This window comes from Notothenia rossii (genome assembly GCF_949606895.1).
Source record: "Notothenia rossii genome assembly, chromosome: 11".
Taxonomy (NCBI): domain Eukaryota; kingdom Metazoa; phylum Chordata; class Actinopteri; order Perciformes; family Nototheniidae; genus Notothenia; species Notothenia rossii.
In genome coordinates, this window is record NC_136910.1 from 4,646,293 (window position 1) to 4,668,696 (window position 22,404).

Here is a 22,404-nt window from a genome sequence, read left to right on the forward strand (position 1 = left end):
GCAGACTGGAGACTCTCTGGTCAGTAAGGGCTCTCTGCTGGTTCAGCAGTATTTTATTAAACACAGGGAGGTGTTTCTCTCCCTGGGGAAACAGATCAGTGATGTTACCCACTGACTGCAGGCTCCTTAATTCTTCCATCAACTATAGAAGGCCAGCTGGAAATGCAAAGCCACACTTTAGTATCAACTCTCTAACAGACATATGGGGTTTTACAGAAGAGTGGGAAAGGTAGTCTGTTCTTATGGGAGGTTTTTAGTTTCTAGGCCAGGGGTGTCCAAACTGCGGCCCGCTGGCCAAATGCAGCCCTCAGCAAATTCTGAAAGTATAATGAAATATGGCCCACACATGAAACTTGTGCTTGTCTTATATTGTGCTTCTTAAATATATATGTACACATATATTACACAGTAGTATTCATGTGTTAATAAGCCCACTTTTAACACTAGAACCGCCAACGGGGTCAATTTGACCCAGAGCTGTTTTATATTGTATAAAATATTAAAGTCTCCCAGTCCTTGATTTTCCTGAAAGCGTGTTATGTAGCATCCTATGTTGTTAAGAATTGTCTATATGAAGTCAGATTGAAGAAATCGCCCAAAGAATCGCCATTTATACCTATTTCCGCCAAGCGGGTCATATTGACCCCACCCCTTTTCGCGCTATTGATTTTGTGTGTAAACAAACATGACGTGTTGCTATAGCAACGCCTTTTGTCTACTGCGGTTCCTTATAGATTGAGATATGGATTGAGAGAGAGATATAGATAGATATATTTAGTCTGTAGTGAAGGAGCGCGCTCCCGCTCACAGGAGACTGCTTGCGCTCCGCAGCAAACAGCTGTTTGCTTTTCACCCAACAATGACAACTGCCTCACTAAACGCTATGTTGTACCGTTAATAAACGAAACAATTTAACAAAATTGCTTGTCAAAATACCAATACCACAGGACCATTTTTCTTTTTAAAACAATACTTTTACCTTGAAAATCAATGCATTCTAATGCCGGGTCAATTTGACCCCGGTGGCGGTTTTAGGTATGAAAAATCTCTGGCGGTTCTAGTGTTAAATTACATTCAGTCAATTAAAGCTGAAAACATTTCCTAACAAATCTAACTTGATAAGAAAAAAGCTTATTATAGCTTATTGTTATAACAAGCGTGAAATAAACCCTTCATATTTCCTGTAATTATAATAAATCTGAAGCTCCTGTTTTAAGGAATGAGCTGCTAACAGAATAAAGTAAACCCTCTGGAGAGCTGAGAGCTGTTTTGTTTCTTAAAGCATCTTCAAGTAACAAGCATCATTTACCTTCATTTGATTGAGTTTTCTGACTTATAACTTCACTTATGAGGTATATCTTTTTCTGTATGAGGCCCTCGTGAAAAAGTTTGGACCCCCCTGTTCTAGACCAATGACTGGTTACTTCCTGTAATGCAGCTGAGAGCTGTGGCAGGCACTCGTAGTGTTTGCAGAGAAGATATGATGGGATGTAAAGCATGAGATCAGGACTCTGAAGCTGACTCAAAGAACAAACACTTATTTTAAACTGGATCTAAAACTGTTGGGTTGTGTTCATCTCTACAGGATCAGAAATAATGAGACGTTCACAGCCAAGATCCAGAAGACTTGTGAGTACTGAAACCATATCCTCCATTCATCAAGATATTAAACTCTTTAATGGAGCATGACCTCTGTTGGAGATTTGGAGGATGTTGAAAACCAACCTCGTCTCCGCGTGTCGTTTGATAAGCTGGGTAAATTCGTGAAAAGGAAGGGATTAAGAAACACCAGAATACAAGTTAAACAATAATCTTGCTTTAATGATAAACAGTAACGATACAAATACAAAGAAATCACGAAGCACTCTGCAGAGTACTCCGGGCTCAGGTTCTACCACCGTGTGAGACAGGTCTCAGGAACGGCCGGTGAAAAACAAGAGCGCGAACCAAAGGAAAACACAGGCTTTCATACTAAAACACAGGAGGAGGTGTGTGCCTGCTTTCCCCCAGAGGTCATCTTATTGGGAGAGACCAACACATGGCCTGTCGCACCCAATCAGTGCGACACAGCAGAAGAAACCCGGAAACAAAAAGTCTCTTTCAGTTTGACGAAGACCAGACACCTTTTGGTGTCTGGTACGAACCGGCTCTCAACAACAAGTTTCCTTATCTTATTTCACATCTTGTAGCCAGCACACACACATCCCCTTTATGGCCCTTTGTCCCTGAGTTCATCTTCCCGCCTCAGGCTGCCACACACAAGTTAAAAGTATGTTTTAAGATATAGTTGTTATAGTTGGCTAAATATACGTAATACATGTTAATTACTTTCATATCAATAACAACGAGGAACACATTACCTATGCTCTTAAGCAGTATTAGAGATGCTTTTCAAATAGTCAAACTTCACACAGGCCTAATACAGAGAACACACTCATTTGTCCTATAGCCCCTCCATTTGTTTGAGCTATTGTTCACATCTTTACTTCAAATAAAAGGTTTCACATTGTATATTTCCAGCTTCCTTTACACATACTGTTATTATTAATACAAAGTAACCAACCACACATATCTATTGAAAACAAGTCGATTCCCCTGATAAATGACATGCTGAAACTCTTCGGAATGTGTCCCCTCCCCCAACTCTCTCGTCCCTGTCATAAAAGACTGCTTCCATTTCATATAGAGTAATAAAAGATGTTTAAGCTAATTTCTCCACAATGTTTGTAGCCATTTAGTACCCACACATGAAAGAATAAGAACAGAGGTATAGTTGACCAGTAATCATGTAGCACTTATATTTACTGCAATGAAAACACACACACATCTGCTACAAGATTGTGTAACGCACACCCTTCTTTTACGAGGGAAACATTCCAGAGTTTTGGCACTATCTCCAAATAAGGGTGTCCCCTGCTCCCATCTCTCTCTAAACACAAGGACTTCACCTCAATATATTGGGGGAGGGAAAAGATACTTTGTCCCTTCAAATTTAACACACATGAATATATATAAGGTGACATTAAAAGGAATATACCAGATTGAACTTTCCTGCCATACCACGTTACTTTAATACTTCAAATAATTCAAATAATCCTTCACCTCAGAGGAAAACAACACTCTTTTTGTCTCTCTTCATAATTTAGTGGGAGTGCTGCAGGGGCGGCGCTAGGGGGGAGCTGAAGCACCCCCTAGAAATACGTTTTTTTTTGTTTGTTTTTTTATTATTATTATTATTATTTTTAGTAAAGTAAATCAGAAAGATTATTGATTACATCAATGCAAATGTGAAACAAACAAATGTTTGACCAAAAACATAAAGCCAACACAGGTGATATGATTAGGCCAATGGCCAGCACCCACTAGATTTTTGACCTACCCATAGGCTAAATTACTTTGTGACACTTGAGTGACTTCCTGTTAGCTGGAGCCCCAAACTATTTGCTAACAGCAAAGTGACAAATGGATCGTTTTTAGTCCTTAAACGTCCACGTGTGGACATTCAATCAAAACCAACTGAAAGCGAGAGGGATTATGCACATAATAGGCCTCGTGAGTACAAGTAGCTTACTTGGGTCTCTGTGTTTCATTCAAGCTCTGCTCTCTGTGTGTGTGTGTGTGTGTGTGTGTGTGTGTGTGTGTGTGTGTGTGTGTGTGTGTGTGTGTGTGTGTGTGTGTGTGTGTGTGTGTGTGTGTGTGTGTGTGTGTGTGTGTGTGTGTGTGTGTGTGTGTGTGCGCACGCGTGTGTGCGTGTGTGTGTGGCACGAGCCATTTTGTGTGCGTGCGCAAGCGAGCGAGAGAGAGAGAGAGCGCACCGGTGGGTATCTACCGGAGATCGGTGTGGTTAGCATCTGGTGCTAGCTAGCCAAGCTAACGGATATAAGGAGCTTTTTCAACAACAAGGTGGAGGGAGAACTCTCTCCTCCTGTCAGACTGAGAGTCTCAGATAACCTCAGCTCAGGTGAAGTAAAGGACTCTCAGTATTTAGATTGTTAACTTTAGTCTAGTTATCTCAGTGGGTCTCAAACGGTTTGTTTTAAAAGGGGAGTGATTTGTAAAATATCTATAAAAAATAGAAAATCTGTTTACAGTTCTGTTTCACATGTATGTTGAGAGATGTATCCATAGATCTCTTCATTTTGCTCTCAAAGTGCACCAGATTGATGCTTTTAACTTCAATATTTAAAAATCTCCCGGGACCCCACCCGGGAGGACCCTCCTAGAGGAGGTGAGGTCCACTCCCCACTTGTAAAAATAGCACTTTACCCCTGATTACACCTATATGCCGTGAGCTGATTACCGAGCCTTCATTGTAACAGTCGCGGTACACTGTGTGTGCGTGGGGAGTGTTGCAGTAGAAAATTCAACTGTAGCGCGCGTGCATTAATGGGAAACCCTTAATGTTTGAGCACCCTCTATGAAACGTCAAGCTACCCCAAAGCACCCCCTAGAGAAAATCTCTGGCGCCCCCACTGGAGTGCTGACTCAGCATTCCCACTATCTGTTATGCTACGCACAAAATTCTTTATTATTCCGCCGGGTTATTTTGCGCCTCTTCTTCTCCCACATTGAACATCGCAGAAACTCCGTTCAAACGTTCAGCTCGGTTGGGAATCGATGGCATAACTTTCATAATTCCAGAGATACATCCCATAATTCATCACATGTTTAACATGGAAGTCAATGGAGAAACTCTTCAGACTTCAACAATTTTCATGCAACTTCAACTGCTAACTACTCGTTCATACTTTCACTCAGAAACCTCATTCCAACTTTAAAATGTCACAGAGGGCTTCATCAAAAAGCCAGAAGTTGGAGTACCAAACACTGACTCCAGGTACTCATCTGAGTACCTGACTGAGAAAGTTATGTGCACCCCTGCATATAATGCACCCTTTGGCCTAACCTGGGCAACCCGATATCACGGCAAGACGTGAACATGTGACGATTTACCATGCTGGGAGACGTGAAGATGTCACGATTTCGTCCCTTCAAACGTGACAGTTACACGGTATTGTTAACCCATGTTAACCAGTTGAGAAATAACCGGAAATGCCAAGCAAATGCTACCCCGACGGTCGGTTGTTATTGTCAATATTAATATAATAATTATTTATTTTTTGATAGTCACACTCGATTACGTCGATTTTCTTGTTGCCCCAGCTGGTCGACACCTCTTTTTGCAGAAACAAAGGCTACATTAATGTATTAAATCAATGTTAATCCATGCGTGTGGATGTGGAATTAACGGACGTTACGTTGTGCGATTGCGTTGCCAGGCAACAGCTTCGGTTCAAGTTAATTTACAAATTCTTCAACAACAACCGTAGTTATATTTAAAAACATGTTAGAAGGCCTCACAAAATACTTTAATGCAAATTCAAATGTAAATGTGAAGGAAGGTGTGTGTATAGCAAAATAAATCTGTCATAAACTAAACCGGAAACAGACGTAGGCAAGATCCTCAGCTCGATGATTGGATGGTTTAGCCGCAATGCATGCTGGGATTTGGTGTTTATGTGATGTGAAATCTGAAAACGTTTTTTAAAAATAAAATAATACAGTATTCCGTGTGTGCTTGCTTTTCTCTTTTGAAGGTCATCACATAACAGCATTGTAATACAGGGTTCGGCTGCATTAAATATTACATATCTGCCGTAATTCTCTATTTATAGAGCCCTGCTGAGAAGACTTCTAGACAAACAGTGGAAATGCAAATCTTGAATAATGCAAATTACAGTATACTAAACTTAAAAGGGAAAGACTTAAAGTAGTCCAATAGACATATTGGTTCATTAAAATGCACCAAATAAGCAAAATAATGTTGTCTATAATCAAAATCATGTTGCATATAATTATGTTTTATTATGCCCATTATGACTAAACCCCGCTTAACTACATTTTGCAGGAGAAGCTTATTTGTTGTTTTTGGGCTGTGGCTAATTCCTGGAGTAAAAGTAGTGAAAAGGTGTTTTGGTCCTTGTTTTTGCAGCATTAGTGGAGACTGAAAGGTGTTTCATACGCACACACACTCCCACGTTTACATGCATTGTGTCTAAATCCTGTCTCTCTTTCCTCCTCTTCATCACCTCTTCCTCCTCTTCATCACCTCATCCTCCTTCTCTTCCTCATATTCCTCTGCAGGACAAGTTGTGTCTCTCCCATCACATCCTGGAGGAAAAAGGTCTGGTGAAGCTCGGGGTGACGGTGCATGTGCTGCTGGAGGAAATGCTCTGCAGACACCTGATGTGAAACACACACACACACACACACACACACACACACACACACACACACACACACACACACACACACACACACACACACACACACACACAGGACGCACAGATCCAAGTTTCTCTCACCTTTAATTAGGATTTCTTTATGAATGAAATATATATGACGGACTCTCAGGGCCACTTTGAGCACTTTGCTTTGCATTGATCAGATATAATGTGATTATTATTATAATGTGATTATTATCCTGTGTGAAATAGAAATAAAGCAGCGATATGTCTTCCTTATATTTCTTATATTTCCTGCTGAAAAACAACTCTAGGATTTGTATTATTATTTGTTATAATTATTTTAGCGTTTCTTTCACTGGTTAAATATGTGGTCAAATTTGAGAGGAGAAACATGGAGATTAAATATAAATAATATTATGAGAATAAAGATTTATTGGGAGTTTAATGAATAGATATAATTCTACATAAAAATGTTAATTAAGTTGTGATTTTATTATTAATTTAAGTGGCTTTGTTATTTTTATAATATTTTATTCAAGCCACATTTTATGGGGGAAAAAGTATATTTATTCTCACAATATTACACATTTTCTTAAATAATTACATTTATTTCTAAACATTCTTTGTGTTTTTAAAATATATGTTTATTACGATTCATATAAAGTCAGAATTGATTATATTTGGAGATTTGGTTGTAATTGTATTGGTGAAAACAGGAAGAAATCAGGAGTAAAACGTGATTAAAAACTTTAAATGAAGCTGGTTTTTGCTCCACAGTTCTGTTCACAGAATCTGCACTTTAATAAACTTTATTGATATCTTTGTTTTGGCAACTGAGGGAATCTGAAATGAGAGTTTTTAAATGTGTAAATAATCCCTGCTGACTTTGTAAATAAATCTTTCCTGTTTTCACAGTTTTGTACTTTTCTGAGCTGAGGAGGAGGAGATTTATTTTGATGTGACTTTGTGAACCTTTTGTAGCGTTTGTTGTTCAGCAGAATGCATGTTCCTCTAGCTGCTGTGAGATCTGTAAAGAAAGCTCCAGAAACACCTCAGACTGACTCCACTACTTTCTCTACACATATCAGGATGTGCAAATTAAGTATTTACACTTCAACCTTTCCATCAGAGTTCAAAATCAATGTTTGCAGATTGGAGATATGAAAGTTAGAAATAGTCAAATTTTAGCATAATGCACGTTTTCTTTTTACCGTTTTTATTACATATAAAAAACTCTACTATGTGTGATATACTGTACTATGTCTTTGAGAATGTTTTAACATACTATAATATGTTTCTTTAATGATTTTTTGTTAGACTCTACTCTTACATTTTTAGGATTTTTTTCCCAAAACTTTTTCATGGATTAGTTTTTCGACAAACTAAATATTCCCTTTTTTAAAAAACAATTCAAAATACTTTACTGGAACTTTGATGCTTTTTTTGGACATACTACACGTTTAGACATTTTAATGATTTGTTCATGCATTTTTTTTGCACTAGCTATATTGTGACATTTAATCTGAATAAATGTAATAAAATGACTTTTTAAATATTTTTTCTCAGCATACAAAAGCATGAATTTGTATATATTATTTCCGTTCATTTGTTGGCTCCTATAAAAAGGGACAGTATAGAGCAGGGGTCTCAAACTCAAGGCCCGGGGGCCAAATCCGGCACATGACTTCATTTTATGTGGCCTGCAAGAGCTTGCAAAAAATATGATACGTTTATTATATGGTTACATGCCGCTTTACAGAAGCAGGTTGCCCATAAACTACATGTCCCACAATGCATCTCATTTTTTGACATGCACACTGAAGAGACCTAGTTAATTAATAAATTATTATTACCTTATCCGATAATCCAAAGCAGAGGCAATAATGTAATATAATACATTATTTTATATATATTATATATTTATATAATCTTAAAGTTACAACTGGCCCTTTGAGTGCAACCATAAAAAAAAAATGTGAATAACAACCATCCTCAGTTTGACAGCTGATACTCTGCAGTGTTACAGTCAGGGGTTAAATTGGGATTAGATTTGTGGGGGGTCTCTGTGGAGGTGCGAGAGGGGGGCGGAGGTCGAGGATCTCATTATTTGACCTTCAGGGATATACACTGTGGCCCGAAAGCAACTGCTCCATTATCTGTATCAAATGCACACATTGATGCCACCAAATGTCACGATAAAATTAGAAAGTACTACAAATAACCTGGAATTCATTTACAACTTAAATTATTAATATATACACACACAAAAAGGTTGACAAATATCCAACCTTCAAATTGCTTTTTTAAATCAACACTGCTCTGCACACTTGCTAAAGAACATTTGTGTGGAAATCTCAATTCATTTGTAGGGCTGCGTGAGTATGGCCAACAGTATGGGAGTAAATCTCACTTTAAACTATTTAATCATCACCAAATTCTGTGTGACCGATCATAACTCAGCTTTATGCAGACATACATTTAGCATGGTGTACAGGGCCGGTTTTTAGGCGACCTCGGCGGTCTCCGAGGGCGCCAGATCTGGGGGGGAAAAAAACATTTTTGACTGTTTGCGCTCATCCTAATTTTTGGCCTTGATGTAACAACAATCATCATTAAGTCAATGTAACACCCTTTTCACCCCGGTTACACTTTTCATTTGCCCTGTACGATGGGCGCTGTAAGTGATGAAAGTGCAGGGGTGTTGGCTTATCAGGCGCCCGCAGCTCACAGCTAAAGTGGGCGTGGGAGTGAGCGAGAGAGATAAATGCAATTTATGTAAACACATATTTCCAAGGCACTCCTTTATAATTATTTGGATAAACAGATTTGAAATCATTTCAATGTATACTATAGGATAGTAAACCAAAAATATCGTTTAAAACTTGAGAGATACAAAAATATGCATAAATAAATGTGAACTAGGTAAAATAAGATTTAATGAACAACAAAAATAAATAAAATACGTTACATTTATTTGTTATTGGCTGTGGTAGGTTATTGGTTATGTTCACATACTTAATTGATTATTAAAATATAAACCGATCTTTTTCATATGGGTGTTTTAGAGTTGTACCCCCTAGATCTAGTCTCTAGTAATGTGTGCTCAAAGTGCACCAGATTGAAGCATTTTACTTTACATTTTCAAACATTTCTTCCCAGACCCCCTACAGGATGTGACGTCCACACCCCAATTAAAACATGTTCACACAATACTGAATACATTTGAAGCCTTTTATGTCAATAAGTTTCTGTCTTTGTAGTGTATTTGTCTTTTGTAGAGATTTTTCATGTATTCTTTATATATTATATTGTGTATTCCTTGGATACTTTTATCTTTTCTACTGAACGATTTTCTGGCAGTAGAAAAGATATGTGTTGACTTTACTACTTTAAAGTAAAGTCGACACATATCGACCCTAAATAAAGTCTATATTAAGAACGAGAGATGTTTTAACATATGGCTTAAACAAATGACAAATGAGCGAGGGTGATGACGTCAGAGCATCGTCGGACAGCCCCGGCCCAATTGAACCCCTGGCTGGAGGTGAATTCTCTTCCAGCCCTGATTTTGGCACATCTTGAAAATTAGTTAAATGTAGCTTGGTGTTTTTATTTACGCACCTTACGAAAAATTAACTATAGTATTACTATAGTATACTATAAGAGTTGTATAGTATCCTATAGTAAGTTTGTAGAGTTCTCTAGTATTTTTCACCAGCTATCGTACTATAGTCTTTTCTGTAGTGCCATTTTACTAGCTATAGTAGCCCTATAATATTTCAATAGTAATACTATATCTAGATCTTTGTAGTATTCCTATATTATTTTTAATAGTATAACTATAGTATAATATATAGTGTTTCTGTAGTTGTTTTTTGAACACACTGTAGACCACTCCTATAGTAATAGCATGATATTGTCATAGTGAATGCATATTATTATATAGTGTTTGTAAAAGTATTACCATAGTGTTTTTTTTGGTGTTTCTGTATTAAGACTATATTATTTTAAATAGTACTACTGTAGTATAATATTTAGTGTTTCTGTAGTTGTTTTTTGAACACACTATAGAACACTCCTATAATAGTATGATATTGTCATAATGAATGCATATTATTACCATACTGTTTGTAAAAGTATTGAACTCCTAGAATGAATGTGTCATTTTTTTTTAACACACTGCTGTGTCAAAGGCAATTCAACACATTCAGTGTCATTTCTGAACTATTTTACACACACATGTGTGTACATAGAAAGAATAAAAATGCACATAGTCAACACATTAGTGTTAACTAACACTGGGCTAACATTGGGCACTAACATTGGGCACTGTCCTGCCCAATCACGGTTGAGTTATTTCAAATGTATCATTTTTCAACTGTCCAACTGTCAATCAAATGTCCCAACTGCCATTTCACCTCTGGCTGCTCTGGACCATGGATGTCAGCGGAGGAGAGTCTAACTCTAGGTAAGTTATACAGAAACAAAACGTTTTTAACAAAGTGAGCAGATATATTGTCATAATGTGAGCAAGCTAGGGGTCTAAATACATATTTTTAAACTTAAATAAATATGTTTTGCCCATGTTGAACAGCTAACTATTGTTTGAGTTTAGCTGCCTGGATGACAATTATTTTCCTTTAGGCTGTTCTTCTTTTTTATTATATTTATTTTATCTTAACTTAATGTAGCTTACACTCTTTTCTGTGATCATTCTTCAATCGGCATTATATTGATAGCATTAGCAGCTATTTGTTTAATGCTATCTAGCTACTTTGGCTAGGTTTCATTGTTCGGCCAGATGTGGCGAGAAAGTGCGAGTGAGGCTGCGTTGATATACAGTCTCTTACAGTGCAAATACGTAACTTAATCGCACTAAAGTTATTTATTAGTAGTACGTGTACACTACAGTTGACCTGTTTCTGACTAAAACATCAGCCACTACTCTATACTTGCAAATATTATATTGTGTAGAAGGGAGATTTCATATCTGTCTCTTGTCGCTAAGGCAACTGTGTATGTGAGACGCAGCGTCACGCACGGCAGTTAGGGGCTTTCCTTGACATGTCCCTGACACAGCGGACTGCGGGTGTAGTATAGAGTGAGTGTAGCGTGCAATACTGTGTTTCACCACACATTAATTTAGAGGGGCGCTGTTTCAGTCTTTGTAAAATACTCACTGACAACAGCGGAGAGATGTTTTTAAATACAAATAAAAAATATAAAGAAATACCCAGCCTCCAGGAGAAAACGCCACTGGAGGCTGAGCAGAATCTCCCCTGTGCTTCTCTAGAAGTTGTCTTTATGGGTGAAGTTAATTAACTTAAAATGACCATACTGCTTATAATTTATATAAGGTGTGTATTAATAGGTTTAACTAGAAGATGATAGATGATGGCATTTAATTTAATCTGGCATAATATGATTAGTCAACATCAGGATGAATTTGTCTTTTTCTTATAATTACAGGAAGCGGGAATGAGCTGCAGGAATCTGTTAAAGTCCTAGCAAAAAGTAAATTAAAAGAAAAATGTACAGTGTCCAAAGCACAAACCATCTCCTGGAAGTAACAGGTGAATTTGGATTTGTCCTTGATAGGATTTTAAAATACAACACAGACTTCAAAGAGTTTATAGATGTTGATAGAAGTGAGAATCAGTAACTTTGACAGATTCCAAGTGCTCTTTTCTGAAGCACCGGATCTTCAGCCTGCCCTAAGAGAAGTCTGTCAAACTCAGGTATACATGTACCATGCTTGTTAAATTGTATTTCAGAACTTTACTTTGTGCTGTGCTTGCTCTTATTGTTTTGTTCAGCCAAGAACCAGTTCTTCTGAATGGCCTAACTGATCTACTTAAGAAGAAAATTCCAGAAGTATTTGATGAACTGCAAAATGGCATTATTACCGAGAAGACCAGCCTCAAACTTGTCAGAGTTTGCTTCTCTGACTTGGTAGAGAGGCATGGGTTGTAAGTATATGAATGTGAAATGTGTTTATACTGTATATAGGGGTTGGGACACTTTTTCCCTTAATTTCATTGCCCAACCATTTCTGTTTCAGGCCTGAAATTGTTCTTGTAATTTTTTTATATTTAACTTATTTGTATTCATATTCTGTGAACAATGTATGTTATTTTGTTGATAAAGTCCCTATCTTTCAAATTGAAACTGCTCTGCCTGCTAACTTTTATTTGTTGATACCATACTTACTATAGGGATGAATACATCATTATTAAAGCTAATTAACTATAGATTCACTTCACTATAAGATCACCATAGCCAATTCTATAGTACTACTATAGTAATTTTCTGTAGTGTGTTCCAAAAAACCATAGAAATAATATAGAAAGCACTATAGTGATACTACATAAAACTCAATAGTATAGCTATAGTAATTTCCTATAGTGGCCGAAAAACCATAGAAATACTACAGGAAACACTATAGTATAACTGTAACTTCACTATAAGATCACCATAGCCAACTCTATAGTATTACTAAAGTAATTCTCTATAGTGTGTCCCAAAACACCATAGAAATACTATAGCAGTTTTTTGTGGTATTTCTATAGTAATTCTTAATAGTAATACTAAAGTGTTTTTTCGTAAGGGGCTGTTCATTGTTTTTTATATAAAGCAGATTTAATGATATCCTATGGACGCTGATGTGTGGATGTTGTGTCGTCTTTTGTTAACTTTGTGTAGCTTGTTTTTAGCTGCATGTCTTTTTTTATCTCGCTGATCTGTGAACTGCTTCAGCTGATAAGGCTGGTTATGAAACAGAGGGAGGGAAGTGAAAGTGTGAAGTCAGACTGCCAGACGCCAATCTACCGCTGAACGGAGCAGGAGGAGAACAGGGTGAGTGTTAACACCAGGATCTGCTTTCAAACACATTCATTATTTACTCTGTTTTACTGGATGTGAGAAAATAACTTATTGGTTAAAAATCTGCGTCCTAGAGTCCATTAAGACTTCTGCAAGTGTTGTAAACTTTTATTATTTCCTGTTTTCTGATTCGTTAGAGCAGGGGTATTCAACTAAAATTCAACGAGGTCCAGTTAGAGAACATCTCCCCATGCAAAGGTCTGGAACATCAAAATGTCTAACTTACTTTAAGAATTAGTGTGATATTGAAGTAGCTGTAGCTTTATCAAGGTCTGCATGTAATCAACAACTGACTGCCAATCAAATAAAGAACAATTCATATACAACAATATTTATTGTCAATTAACATTGAAGTATACAGATATACAGTAAATACTGTGGATATGTGTAATGTTCCTCTCGGGCTGCATTTACAAATAAAATAGAGAAAATAAATAAAATAGCTTTTGAAAATGTGCATCTTGAAAAGTGCTTAATTTTAGATAAATAAAATAAAGTGTAGCAGCAGCTTGAGTTTCCCTTTTTCTTTGTTAACCGTTTCACATCATGACTTAACAGTTTCAGACGATTATAGAACAATATCAGTCTTTACACATCATAACAATTGAACAGCTTTAAAGTTTCTCTTTCTTTCCCTCTTATATTGCAGTCCCTCACTCTCTCTTTTTAATTCAGTGCGAGAATTGAGCTGGAGCTTGTCCTGCCAGGAGTTTAAATCTGGGCTGAAATTGTGTCAGGGCCATTCTCATACACACATGCAGGTGCTCATTGGTTAGCCTCGGTTAGCCTGCCCTGGAACGATATTTAGTTTTAATGTTGATCCTGGTGGACTGATCATATTGGGCTCTGAGAGTGCTTATTTTTTTTACCTCAGTTCTGACTTGAGAGGGAATGTTTGGTCAAACACTTTATGTTTTGTCTCATAGTGGCGTTTTGGCACTTTTAATGAGCGCCACGGTCTCTGAACAAATGAGACACACTGGCTCTGTGCTCCCAGTGGGCAGGATGAACATGAATGAGTCCACTCAGGGTTAAAAGCTCTGTTCTCACTGTCCACTTTCCTCTTCTTGGAGAGCGCCATGTGTAATTATGTGTCTCTCCCTGTCTGCCGCTAACACGCCTGTTCACTCTCCTCTCCGCTTCTCTCCCTGTATCGCTAATTATTCTCTTCACTCACTTTCCTCTCCGCCTCTATCTGCCGCACTCTCATCTCTTCTTCTGTGTTTCTCTCCCTGTATCGCTCACTCCTCTCTTTCGCCCCCTGTCGGCGGTGGTTAAAATAGAATCGCCCCGTCAAAATTGAAATTCCCTATTAATGTAATGATTATAGGTCCGGATCCGGACCGCGGTCCGCCTGTTGCCGACCCCTGCGTTAGAGTTACATAACATGTGACAGCCCAGTGCAGACAAAATGGAGAGCGGCCTGTCTGAAGTCTGACTGATTTAATGTAGTTGAACCGTGTGTGTGTGTGTGTGTGTGTGTGTGTGTGTGTGTGTGTGTGTGTGTGTGTGTGTGTGTATGTATGTGTGTGTGTGTGTGTGTGTGTGTGTGTGTGTGTGTGTGTGTGTGTGTGTGTGTGTGTGTGTGTGTGTGTGTGTGTGTGTGTGTGTGTGTGTGTGTGTGTGTGTCCAGTGTTACTGGTTTATCTCTCAGACTGGAGAAGATGAGTGATTTCAAAGATGAGGAAGAGGACAAATCTTCAGTCTCCAGCGGTCTGTCTCTGAAGAGTGACCGGTCTATGGGTCATCCTCTATACTTCAGTAATGAACCTGGACCCTCAGACACAAAGTAAGAGTGTCTCCTGTAAACTGACCTGAAGAGGATTCAGTTTGTTTGGTATCTGATCATCTAAACTGTTTAATGAAACCCAGTAGAGTACATTAACAAAGTGAAATTGAACTCTTGCTTCTTGTCATCATCAGAGATAGTAAATCATCTACTAGTGAAATCATCCTCACTCTCTACATGTTGGACTTTGTGTTAAATTAAGCAAACAAAATACAAATATGTAAAACGTTTGTTGATGGAGCACCTAATTTTCTTTAGAAATTTTTTTTTTTCTGTGGAGGAGCAGCTGTCCAGCTGTGCTCTGTGTCAGGACGTCCTGAAGGATCCAGTCTCTACCAGCTGTGGACACTGGTTCTGCAGACAGTGCATCACCTCATACTGGGAGCAGCGCCCTCCATCAGGAGACCCCTCCTGTCCCAAGTGTGGAAAAAGATCCAGAACCAGAGCTGGACTGCTGACAGCCAGTCAGAGCAGCTCAGTGCGAGGTAAGAGGCCGAACACATGCAGCGTCTTATTCCTCTTCCTGGTTCATTTGTTTTTGATTAGGTATTCTGTTGTAGAGCACAGACATTAAAAAGTTTATAAAACATTTAAACTCGATCTGTTTTTATTAGGGCCTGAGCACGAAGTGTGCGAAGACCTATTGTTATTCGTAGAATTCTTATTATTATTCCCCGTCCGGTTCTAAGCTGTTTTTGAGGGCTTTACGCCGCCATTCATGCAGCGTAATTTTGCACGAAGGTCAGGACCGGCGAAAAATTGGACATTCTGGAGTCGATGGGTTAAACATTTCCAACATGCTCGCTAGCGCCACCTATATGTAAAACATTTTTGAAAAATGTACTTAGTCAAGTAATCAACACCAATCTTAGTATACAGCATCGGTGGAGGGTCACACACATTACAGTAGGAAATGAGCATGTTCAGGTAATAAAAATGGCCGCCATTAATCAAAACGTATTAGCAAAAAGGTGTGGCTTAGAAAGAAATGCTCATAACTCATCCATAATGTATCCATTCACCACAGATGTTGGTGGATAAGTTCAGTCTGTGTTGGGGAATAGGCACACCAAAGCATTGTCCTTTTGGACAATAGGGGGCGCAAAAAACACCACCAATTTATAACTCAAGAATGGATGGACAGAATAAAATACTTTTTTTAGACATACTCTGGGGGTGAGTTTGAACTGAGATTTTAAAGTGTCACAACGAATGACGAACGTGGGCGTGGCCTATACATTTTTTAGACTGCGATAGTATAAAATGAGGTACGGACGTGACACTTGGGACACACGTCACAGCCCACGCACTCTTGGCTACTGTACAAAAAAATCGTAGGTTTAATGACAGGAAGGCAGAAAGTGCATTATACAAATAATAATACTCATAATAATAGCAGACATTTTTTAACAATGACCACAATATCATTATTTTAATAAACCAAATATGAACAATTGAGGAAAATGAGGAAGAACTGATGATTCAAATGTTTTAGTAAAAGTAGTAATGTAGTTAGTGCATAAATTACTATTGCAACAAATGTGTTAATTTTATTCATTATTAGTCGATTTTCTTTGGACGAATGCTCCGGGCCAGTGGTTACAATGGTGGGGCCAGTGATAATACGGTACCGCGGTAAGCCGGCGGTACCGGTCGAGAGTCCCGGGCTGATTTGTAGTCCCAGTCCGCCCCTGCATACAGCTCTTAAAGAATATATATCAGGCTACAGCCCATGTATATGTTATGATGTGAAGCACTATTTGGTTTCATGAAAAATATCAACTGTTTATTTGTAGATATCTACTAAAGCATACAAATAAAGTGTGTAATGTGGGCCTGTTATTTATATTATTGAGCGATATATATTATACACACTGTTCTGCTTTCTGCACTGGCCTCACTAGCTGTTCTTTACGGAGCCCACTAGGGGACATGGAGAAGAAAAAAAAAAATTTGAAAAAAAAAAACATGTTTTGCGAGATATTGCAATACTTTTGCGATATCTCGCAAAACCCCGTTGCAGTTTGTAGACGGTCCCTAAGCACTCCTCTCCCTCCTCCTCAAGCTGCAGATTGTGATCAATTCTTGATGTTTAGCTCGGATGACGGCGCGTATCGAACTGTTCTGATAAAAATGACTCTGTAGCTCGTTGTCTACCTTGCTATGATTGTAAAGTCATGTTTGTATTTTTACAATGTTATGTTCATGAGTTATTGATCCGCGAAATTCGAATCTGTCAATAACTCAGCTCAGAGGGACGTGCATGTCCCCTCGCTCTGAGTGTTCTCTTGAGGTGTCTTCACTTATGTGAAACCCTTTATATATACAGTCTGTGTGAAACACGTGCCTATTGCCAAGCACTGATGTTATATCTTTATATTTAAGGCCAAGCTCAAAGTACAATCGATGAACCACTCCATTGTTGTGGTTTCTGTGTTGCCGTAGCAGCCGAACTGACCAGGAAGTACTAAATGAAAAGTATTGCGAGATCTCGCAAAGGGGTTTTGCAAGATCTCGCAAAAGTATTGCGAGATCTCGCAAAACATTTATTTATTTTTTTTGTTCAAATTTTTTTTTTTTTTACTTCTCCAAGTCCCCTAAGGGGCTCCGTAGTTCTCACTGTATATGTCGGCTCACAATTAAAGCAGTTGTATTAAAAACATACATAGCCTAATATCCAGAGGAGATGCGTTTATTGAGTAAACAAACGGTGAAGGGCAGAAAGTCCGCAAAACCCACTGCACCACACGTCACGGTTACTGCTCCTCCAGACAGCCTCCGCGATAAACGATCCTCGACGAGCCTTTAGAGAAATTTGTTTTCCTTCGAGGCGGCGCGCCCACATCCGTTTCCGGGTTGCTGCCGGAGACGAGGAGTCCGGGACGTGAACATTTGACGAATTACGAACGGCTCATTTCGGAGGACTCGCGCGCGTCTGCTTAACGCCGGGACGACCGGCGCCCCTCCCCGACGGACGCGAAGGCCCGCCCACAACTGTGTGCACGTCTGTGACCGCAGTTTTAAATAGTTTTATTGTTAGATTCTCTAAAGCATTTTCTTATTCTCTCATGTTTCCTTCTCTTCCAGCAGATAGAGGTCTGCAGGAGGTTCTAGATGAACATAGGCTCAGTCTGAGGAGGACATGTGAACGTGTGACTGAAGGAACTGATCAAAGTGAAACCCTCCTCAACAGCATCTTCACTGAGCTCTACATCACACAAGGCCAGAGTGAAGAGGTTAATACCCAACATGAGGTGAGGCAGCTGGAGACAGCTTCCAAGAAGAAGCCCCTCCATGACACTCCAATCAAGTGCCAGGACATCTTTAAAGCCTTACCTGAACAACAGACTCTCATCAGAGCGGTCCTGACCAACGGAGTCGCTGGAGTTGGAAAAACCTTCTCAGTGCAGAAGTTCACTCTGGACTGGGCCGAGGGTTTGGGAAACCAAGATGTCTGTCTGCTGATCCCGCTCTCCTTCAGGGAGCTGAACCTGATCAAAGGTGAGCAGTACAGTCTTCTCAGGCTGCTCCATGTTTTCCATCCAACCTTACAGAAGGTCACAGCAGAGCAGCTGGCTGTCTGCAAAGTGCTGCTCATCTTTGACGGCCTGGATGAAAGCAGACTTTCTCTGGACTTCAGAAACAATGAGGTTGTGTCTGATGTCTCTCAGCAGTCCTCAGTCAACGTGCTGCTGACAAACCTCATCAGGGGGAAGCTGCTTCCCTCGGCTCTCGTCTGGATAACTTCCAGACCTGCAGCGGCCAATCAGATCCCTCCTGAGTGTGTGGACAGGGTAACAGAAGTACGAGGCTTCACTGACGCCCAGAAGGAGGAGTACTTCAGGAGGAGATGGAGTGATGAAGACCTGTCCAGCAGAATCATCTCTCACATCAAGAGCTCCAGGAGCCTCCACATCATGTGTCTGATCCCAGTCTTCTGCTGGATCACTGCTGCAGTTCTGGACCACATGTTGACTACAGACCAGAGAGGAGAGCTGCCCCAGACCCTCACTGACATGTACTCACACTTCCTGCTGGTCCAGACCAAGAGGAAGAAGCAGTATGAAAAGACGAATCCACAGCAGCTGACGGAGGCTGACAGGGAGGTTCTTCTGAAGCTGGGGAAGCTGGCGTTTGAACATCTGGAGAAAGGACACACCATGTTCCACCAAGAAGACCTGCAGCGCTGTGGTCTTGATTTCACCGAGGCCTTGGTGCACTCAGGAGTTTGTACACAGATCTTCAAAAGAGAGAGTGTGATCTTCCAGAAAACAGTCTACTGCTTTGTTCATCTGAGCATTCAGGAGTTTCTGGCTGCAGTCTACATGTTGCACTGTTACACCAACAGAGATACAGAGGTACTGAAGGACTTCCTGAAGACAGACTGGCCCTATAAGAACAGTGATAACAGAGATCAGGAGTACCCATCCCTGGATGTCTTCCTGAAGGGAGCCATGGAGAAATCCCTCAGAAGTAGAAATGGCCACCTGGACCTGTTTGTCCGCTTTCTCCATGGCCTCTCTCTGGAGTCCAACCAGAGACTGTTAGGAGGCCTGCTGGGTCGCACAGACAACCGTCCAGAAACCATCCAGAGAGCCATCAGCAACCTGAAGGAGATGAGAAGTGGTGAAATCTCTCCTGACAGGATGATCAACATCTTCCACTGTCTGACAGAGATGAAGGACCTCTCAGTACATCAGGAGATCACAGAATTCCTGAAGTCAAAGAACAAATCAAAAGAACTCTCTGTGATCCACTGCTCTGCTCTGGCCTACATGCTGCAGATGTCAGAGGAGGTTCTGGATGAGTTGGACCTGAACAAGTACAACACATCAGCTGAGGGACAACGGAGACTGATTCCAGCTGTGAGGAACTGCAGGAAGGCTGTGTAAGTCCAAATGTGATTAACTTTATAAACTAATGTGGATCAGGAGTTTAATTATTCAAATAAACACTATAACATTTCTGCTGTTTAAATACTGAGAGCAAAATAAAACCAACACTGTTCTTCTATTTATTTATAATAATAGTTAAATTGAAGCGTTCCTCTCTTCATATTGAGTGATGGAGGCGACATGTCAAACACATGAAGGACTTTAGAGCTTTCTCAGCATGTGATCACACCACACAGCAGGACTTACAGTTATCTGTTATTATTACTTTCCAGTAGTTTCTTTATCATTAAACACACACGTTTTTATCACAATGTTTTAGAGTTTAAAATAAGATCTATTTCATATCCCACCAATAACAGAGTTATGTCTTAATACTCATACAGTGAGAACATCTGATGGTATTCAGGTTAAAATATTGAAACTGTCACGATCTGTCTGTGTTGTGTTTTGTCTTGTCTAGATCTGTCTTTGGTTTCCTGTCTGTGTGTTCCCTCCTACCTGATTTCCTGATTGTGTTCACCTGGTGCCCCTGTGTTTTCTCCTCCTTCCTCACCTGTCTCTTGTTTCTTTGATTAGTCCTGTGTGCATTTAGGTTCGATTTTTCATAGGTTAGTCTTTGTGAGATCCTTGTTTGTCTTTGACTGTGTTCGCGGGGTAGTGTTCTGTTTGTTACCATTTAAACCTTGAAATATAGGTATTGTCTGTGAAATCTGCATTTGGGTCCTGCCTGCTTCACTCAACCCTGACAGAAGGATCTCACCAAGAATGGACTCAGTAACCTCAAGGCCCTGGTTATGGGAGTTCTACCCGAGTGGGTGGAGAACTTTTTTGGTAGCTTGGAGGTCAAACCTGTTTCCCGGCATGCTAGCCCCCTGCCTCCAATTCCCAACCTGACACCATACGTCTCGGTGTGTTCTGTCTGGAGTCAGCCCCTGCTTCTTTCCCATTTCCTGCTCCCGTCCAGGATCCGTTCTCGGGTACTCGTCTGGCTTTTGGAGATCCACGGAGCCTCCAAAAGGCTCCTAAGAGAAGGAGTCGCAAGGCAGGGCTAGCAGCCCGAGCCCCAGAAGCCATGCTTTGGGCTCAAGTACAGGCCCCAGCAGCCATGGTTCCGGCTCCAGTACCGGCCCACACAGCCATGGTTCCGTGCTCCAGTGCCGGCCCACACAGCCATGGTACCGTTCTCCAGTACCATCCCACACAGCAATGGTTCCGTGTTCCGGTTCCGTGCCCAGCACCCATGGTGCCTGCTCCAGTACCGGCCCACACAGCCATGGTTCCGGCTCCAGAACCGGACCATACAGCCATGGTTCCGGCTCCAGAACCGGCCCACACAGCCATGGTTCCAGCCCCAGCCGCCATGGTTCCGGCCCCAGCAGCCATGGTTCCGGCTCCAGTACTGGCTCCCTGGCCGACACCAGCCCCCCGTGTCATGTCAGTTGTTCGGCTCACTCCAGCCCCTCGTGTTCTGTCGATGTTCCGGCACACTCTAGCTCCTCGTCACCTGTTGGCTCTCCGACCGACGCCAGCTCCCCGTGTCCTGTCGGCGTTCCGGCCGACTCCAGTTCCCTGTGTCCTGTCGGCATACCGACCGACGCAAGTCACCTCTCAAGTTCCCTTTCGAGTCCTCTTTCAAGTTCCTTCTCGAGTCCACTCTCAAGTCACTCACCTCTCAAGTTCCCTCGAGTTCCCTCTCTAGTCCCATCTCCAGTCCCCTCTCGAGTCCCCTCTCGAATCCCCTCTCGAGTTCCCTCTCAAGTCCTCTCTCAAGCCCTCTCTCGAGTCCCCTCTCGAGTCCCTACTCAAGTCCCAACTCAAGTCCCTACTCAATGTCCTGTGCCGTTGGGGGTCTTGCCGAAAACTGTTCTGCCGGTGGTCCTGCCAACCCCATGTCCTGTTCCGTTGGGGGTCCCGCCGACTACTGTTCTGCCGGGGGTCCTGCCAACCCAATGTCCTGGTCCGTTGGGGGTTCCTGCTGAGGGTCCTGCCAACTCTGTGTCCTGTTCCGTTGGGGGTCCCGCCGTCACCTGTCTCGTCGGGGGTCCTGCCAACTCCTTGTCGTGTTTTGTTGGAGGTTCCGCTGAGGGTCCTGCCAACGCCATGTCCTTTGTCATTGGGGGTTCCTGCTGAGGGTCCTGCCAACTCTGTGTCCTGTTCCGTTGGGGGTCCCGCCGTCACCTGTCTCGTCGGGGGTCCTGCCAACTCCTTGTCGTGTTTTGTTGGAGGTTCCGCTGAGGGTCCTGCCAACGCCATGTCCTTTGTCATTGGGGGTTCCGCTGAGGGTCCTGCGAAGTCCATGTCCTGTGCCGTTGGGGTTCCAGCCGACACCTGTTTTGTCGGGGTCCTGCCAACTCCATGTCCTGTGTCGTTGGGGATTCCGCTGAGGGTCCTGCCAACTCCATGTCCTGTGTCCTTGGGGGTTCCGCTGAGGGTCCTGCCAACTTCATGTCCTGTGTCGTTGGGGGTTCCGCTGAGGGTCCTGCCAACTCCATGTCCTGTTTCGTTGGGGGTTCCACCGGGTTTCCTGCCAACACCATATCCTGTCCGGTTGGGGGCTCTGCGACAGCAGATCCTGTCCTGTTGGGGGCTC

General features: G+C 41.2%; 1 protein-coding gene and 1 long non-coding RNA gene across 2 annotated transcripts; both read left to right on the forward strand.

Moving 5' to 3' along the window:
- The first annotated feature begins 825 nt into the window (after positions 1–825).
- LOC307025088 lies at positions 826–7,486 on the forward strand. Its single transcript, XR_013804065.1, has 2 exons — positions 826–1,629; positions 6,145–7,486. It is a non-coding gene; the product is annotated as an uncharacterized lncRNA (long non-coding RNA).
- Positions 7,487–10,654: 3,168 nt separating this feature from the next.
- LOC307023795 (protein NLRC3-like) lies at positions 10,655–19,947 on the forward strand. The gene is made up of 7 exons (XM_079657370.1): positions 10,655–10,716; positions 11,718–11,986; positions 12,065–12,217; positions 13,005–13,103; positions 14,764–14,919; positions 15,178–15,404; positions 18,007–19,947. The coding sequence occupies exons 5-7, from the start codon at positions 14,795–14,797 to the stop codon at positions 19,809–19,811; spliced, it is 2,157 nt and encodes a 718-aa protein (XP_079513496.1). The 5' UTR covers positions 10,655–10,716; positions 11,718–11,986; positions 12,065–12,217; positions 13,005–13,103; positions 14,764–14,794; the 3' UTR covers positions 19,812–19,947.
- Positions 19,948–22,404: the final 2,457 nt, after the last annotated feature.

Bases quoted from the DNA above. Each gene is read 5' to 3' on its own strand.
- LOC307023795 (XM_079657370.1), top strand. From the start codon at position 14,795: ATGAGTGATTTCAAAGATGAGGAAGAGGACAAATCTTCAGTCTCCAGC. The intron at 14,920-15,177 runs GTAAGAGTGTCT...AATTTTCTTTAG, and splicing joins CCTGGACCCTCAGACACAAA to AAATTTTTTTTTTTCTGTGG. The intron at 15,405-18,006 runs GTAAGAGGCCGA...CTTCTCTTCCAG, and splicing joins TCAGAGCAGCTCAGTGCGAG to CAGATAGAGGTCTGCAGGAG.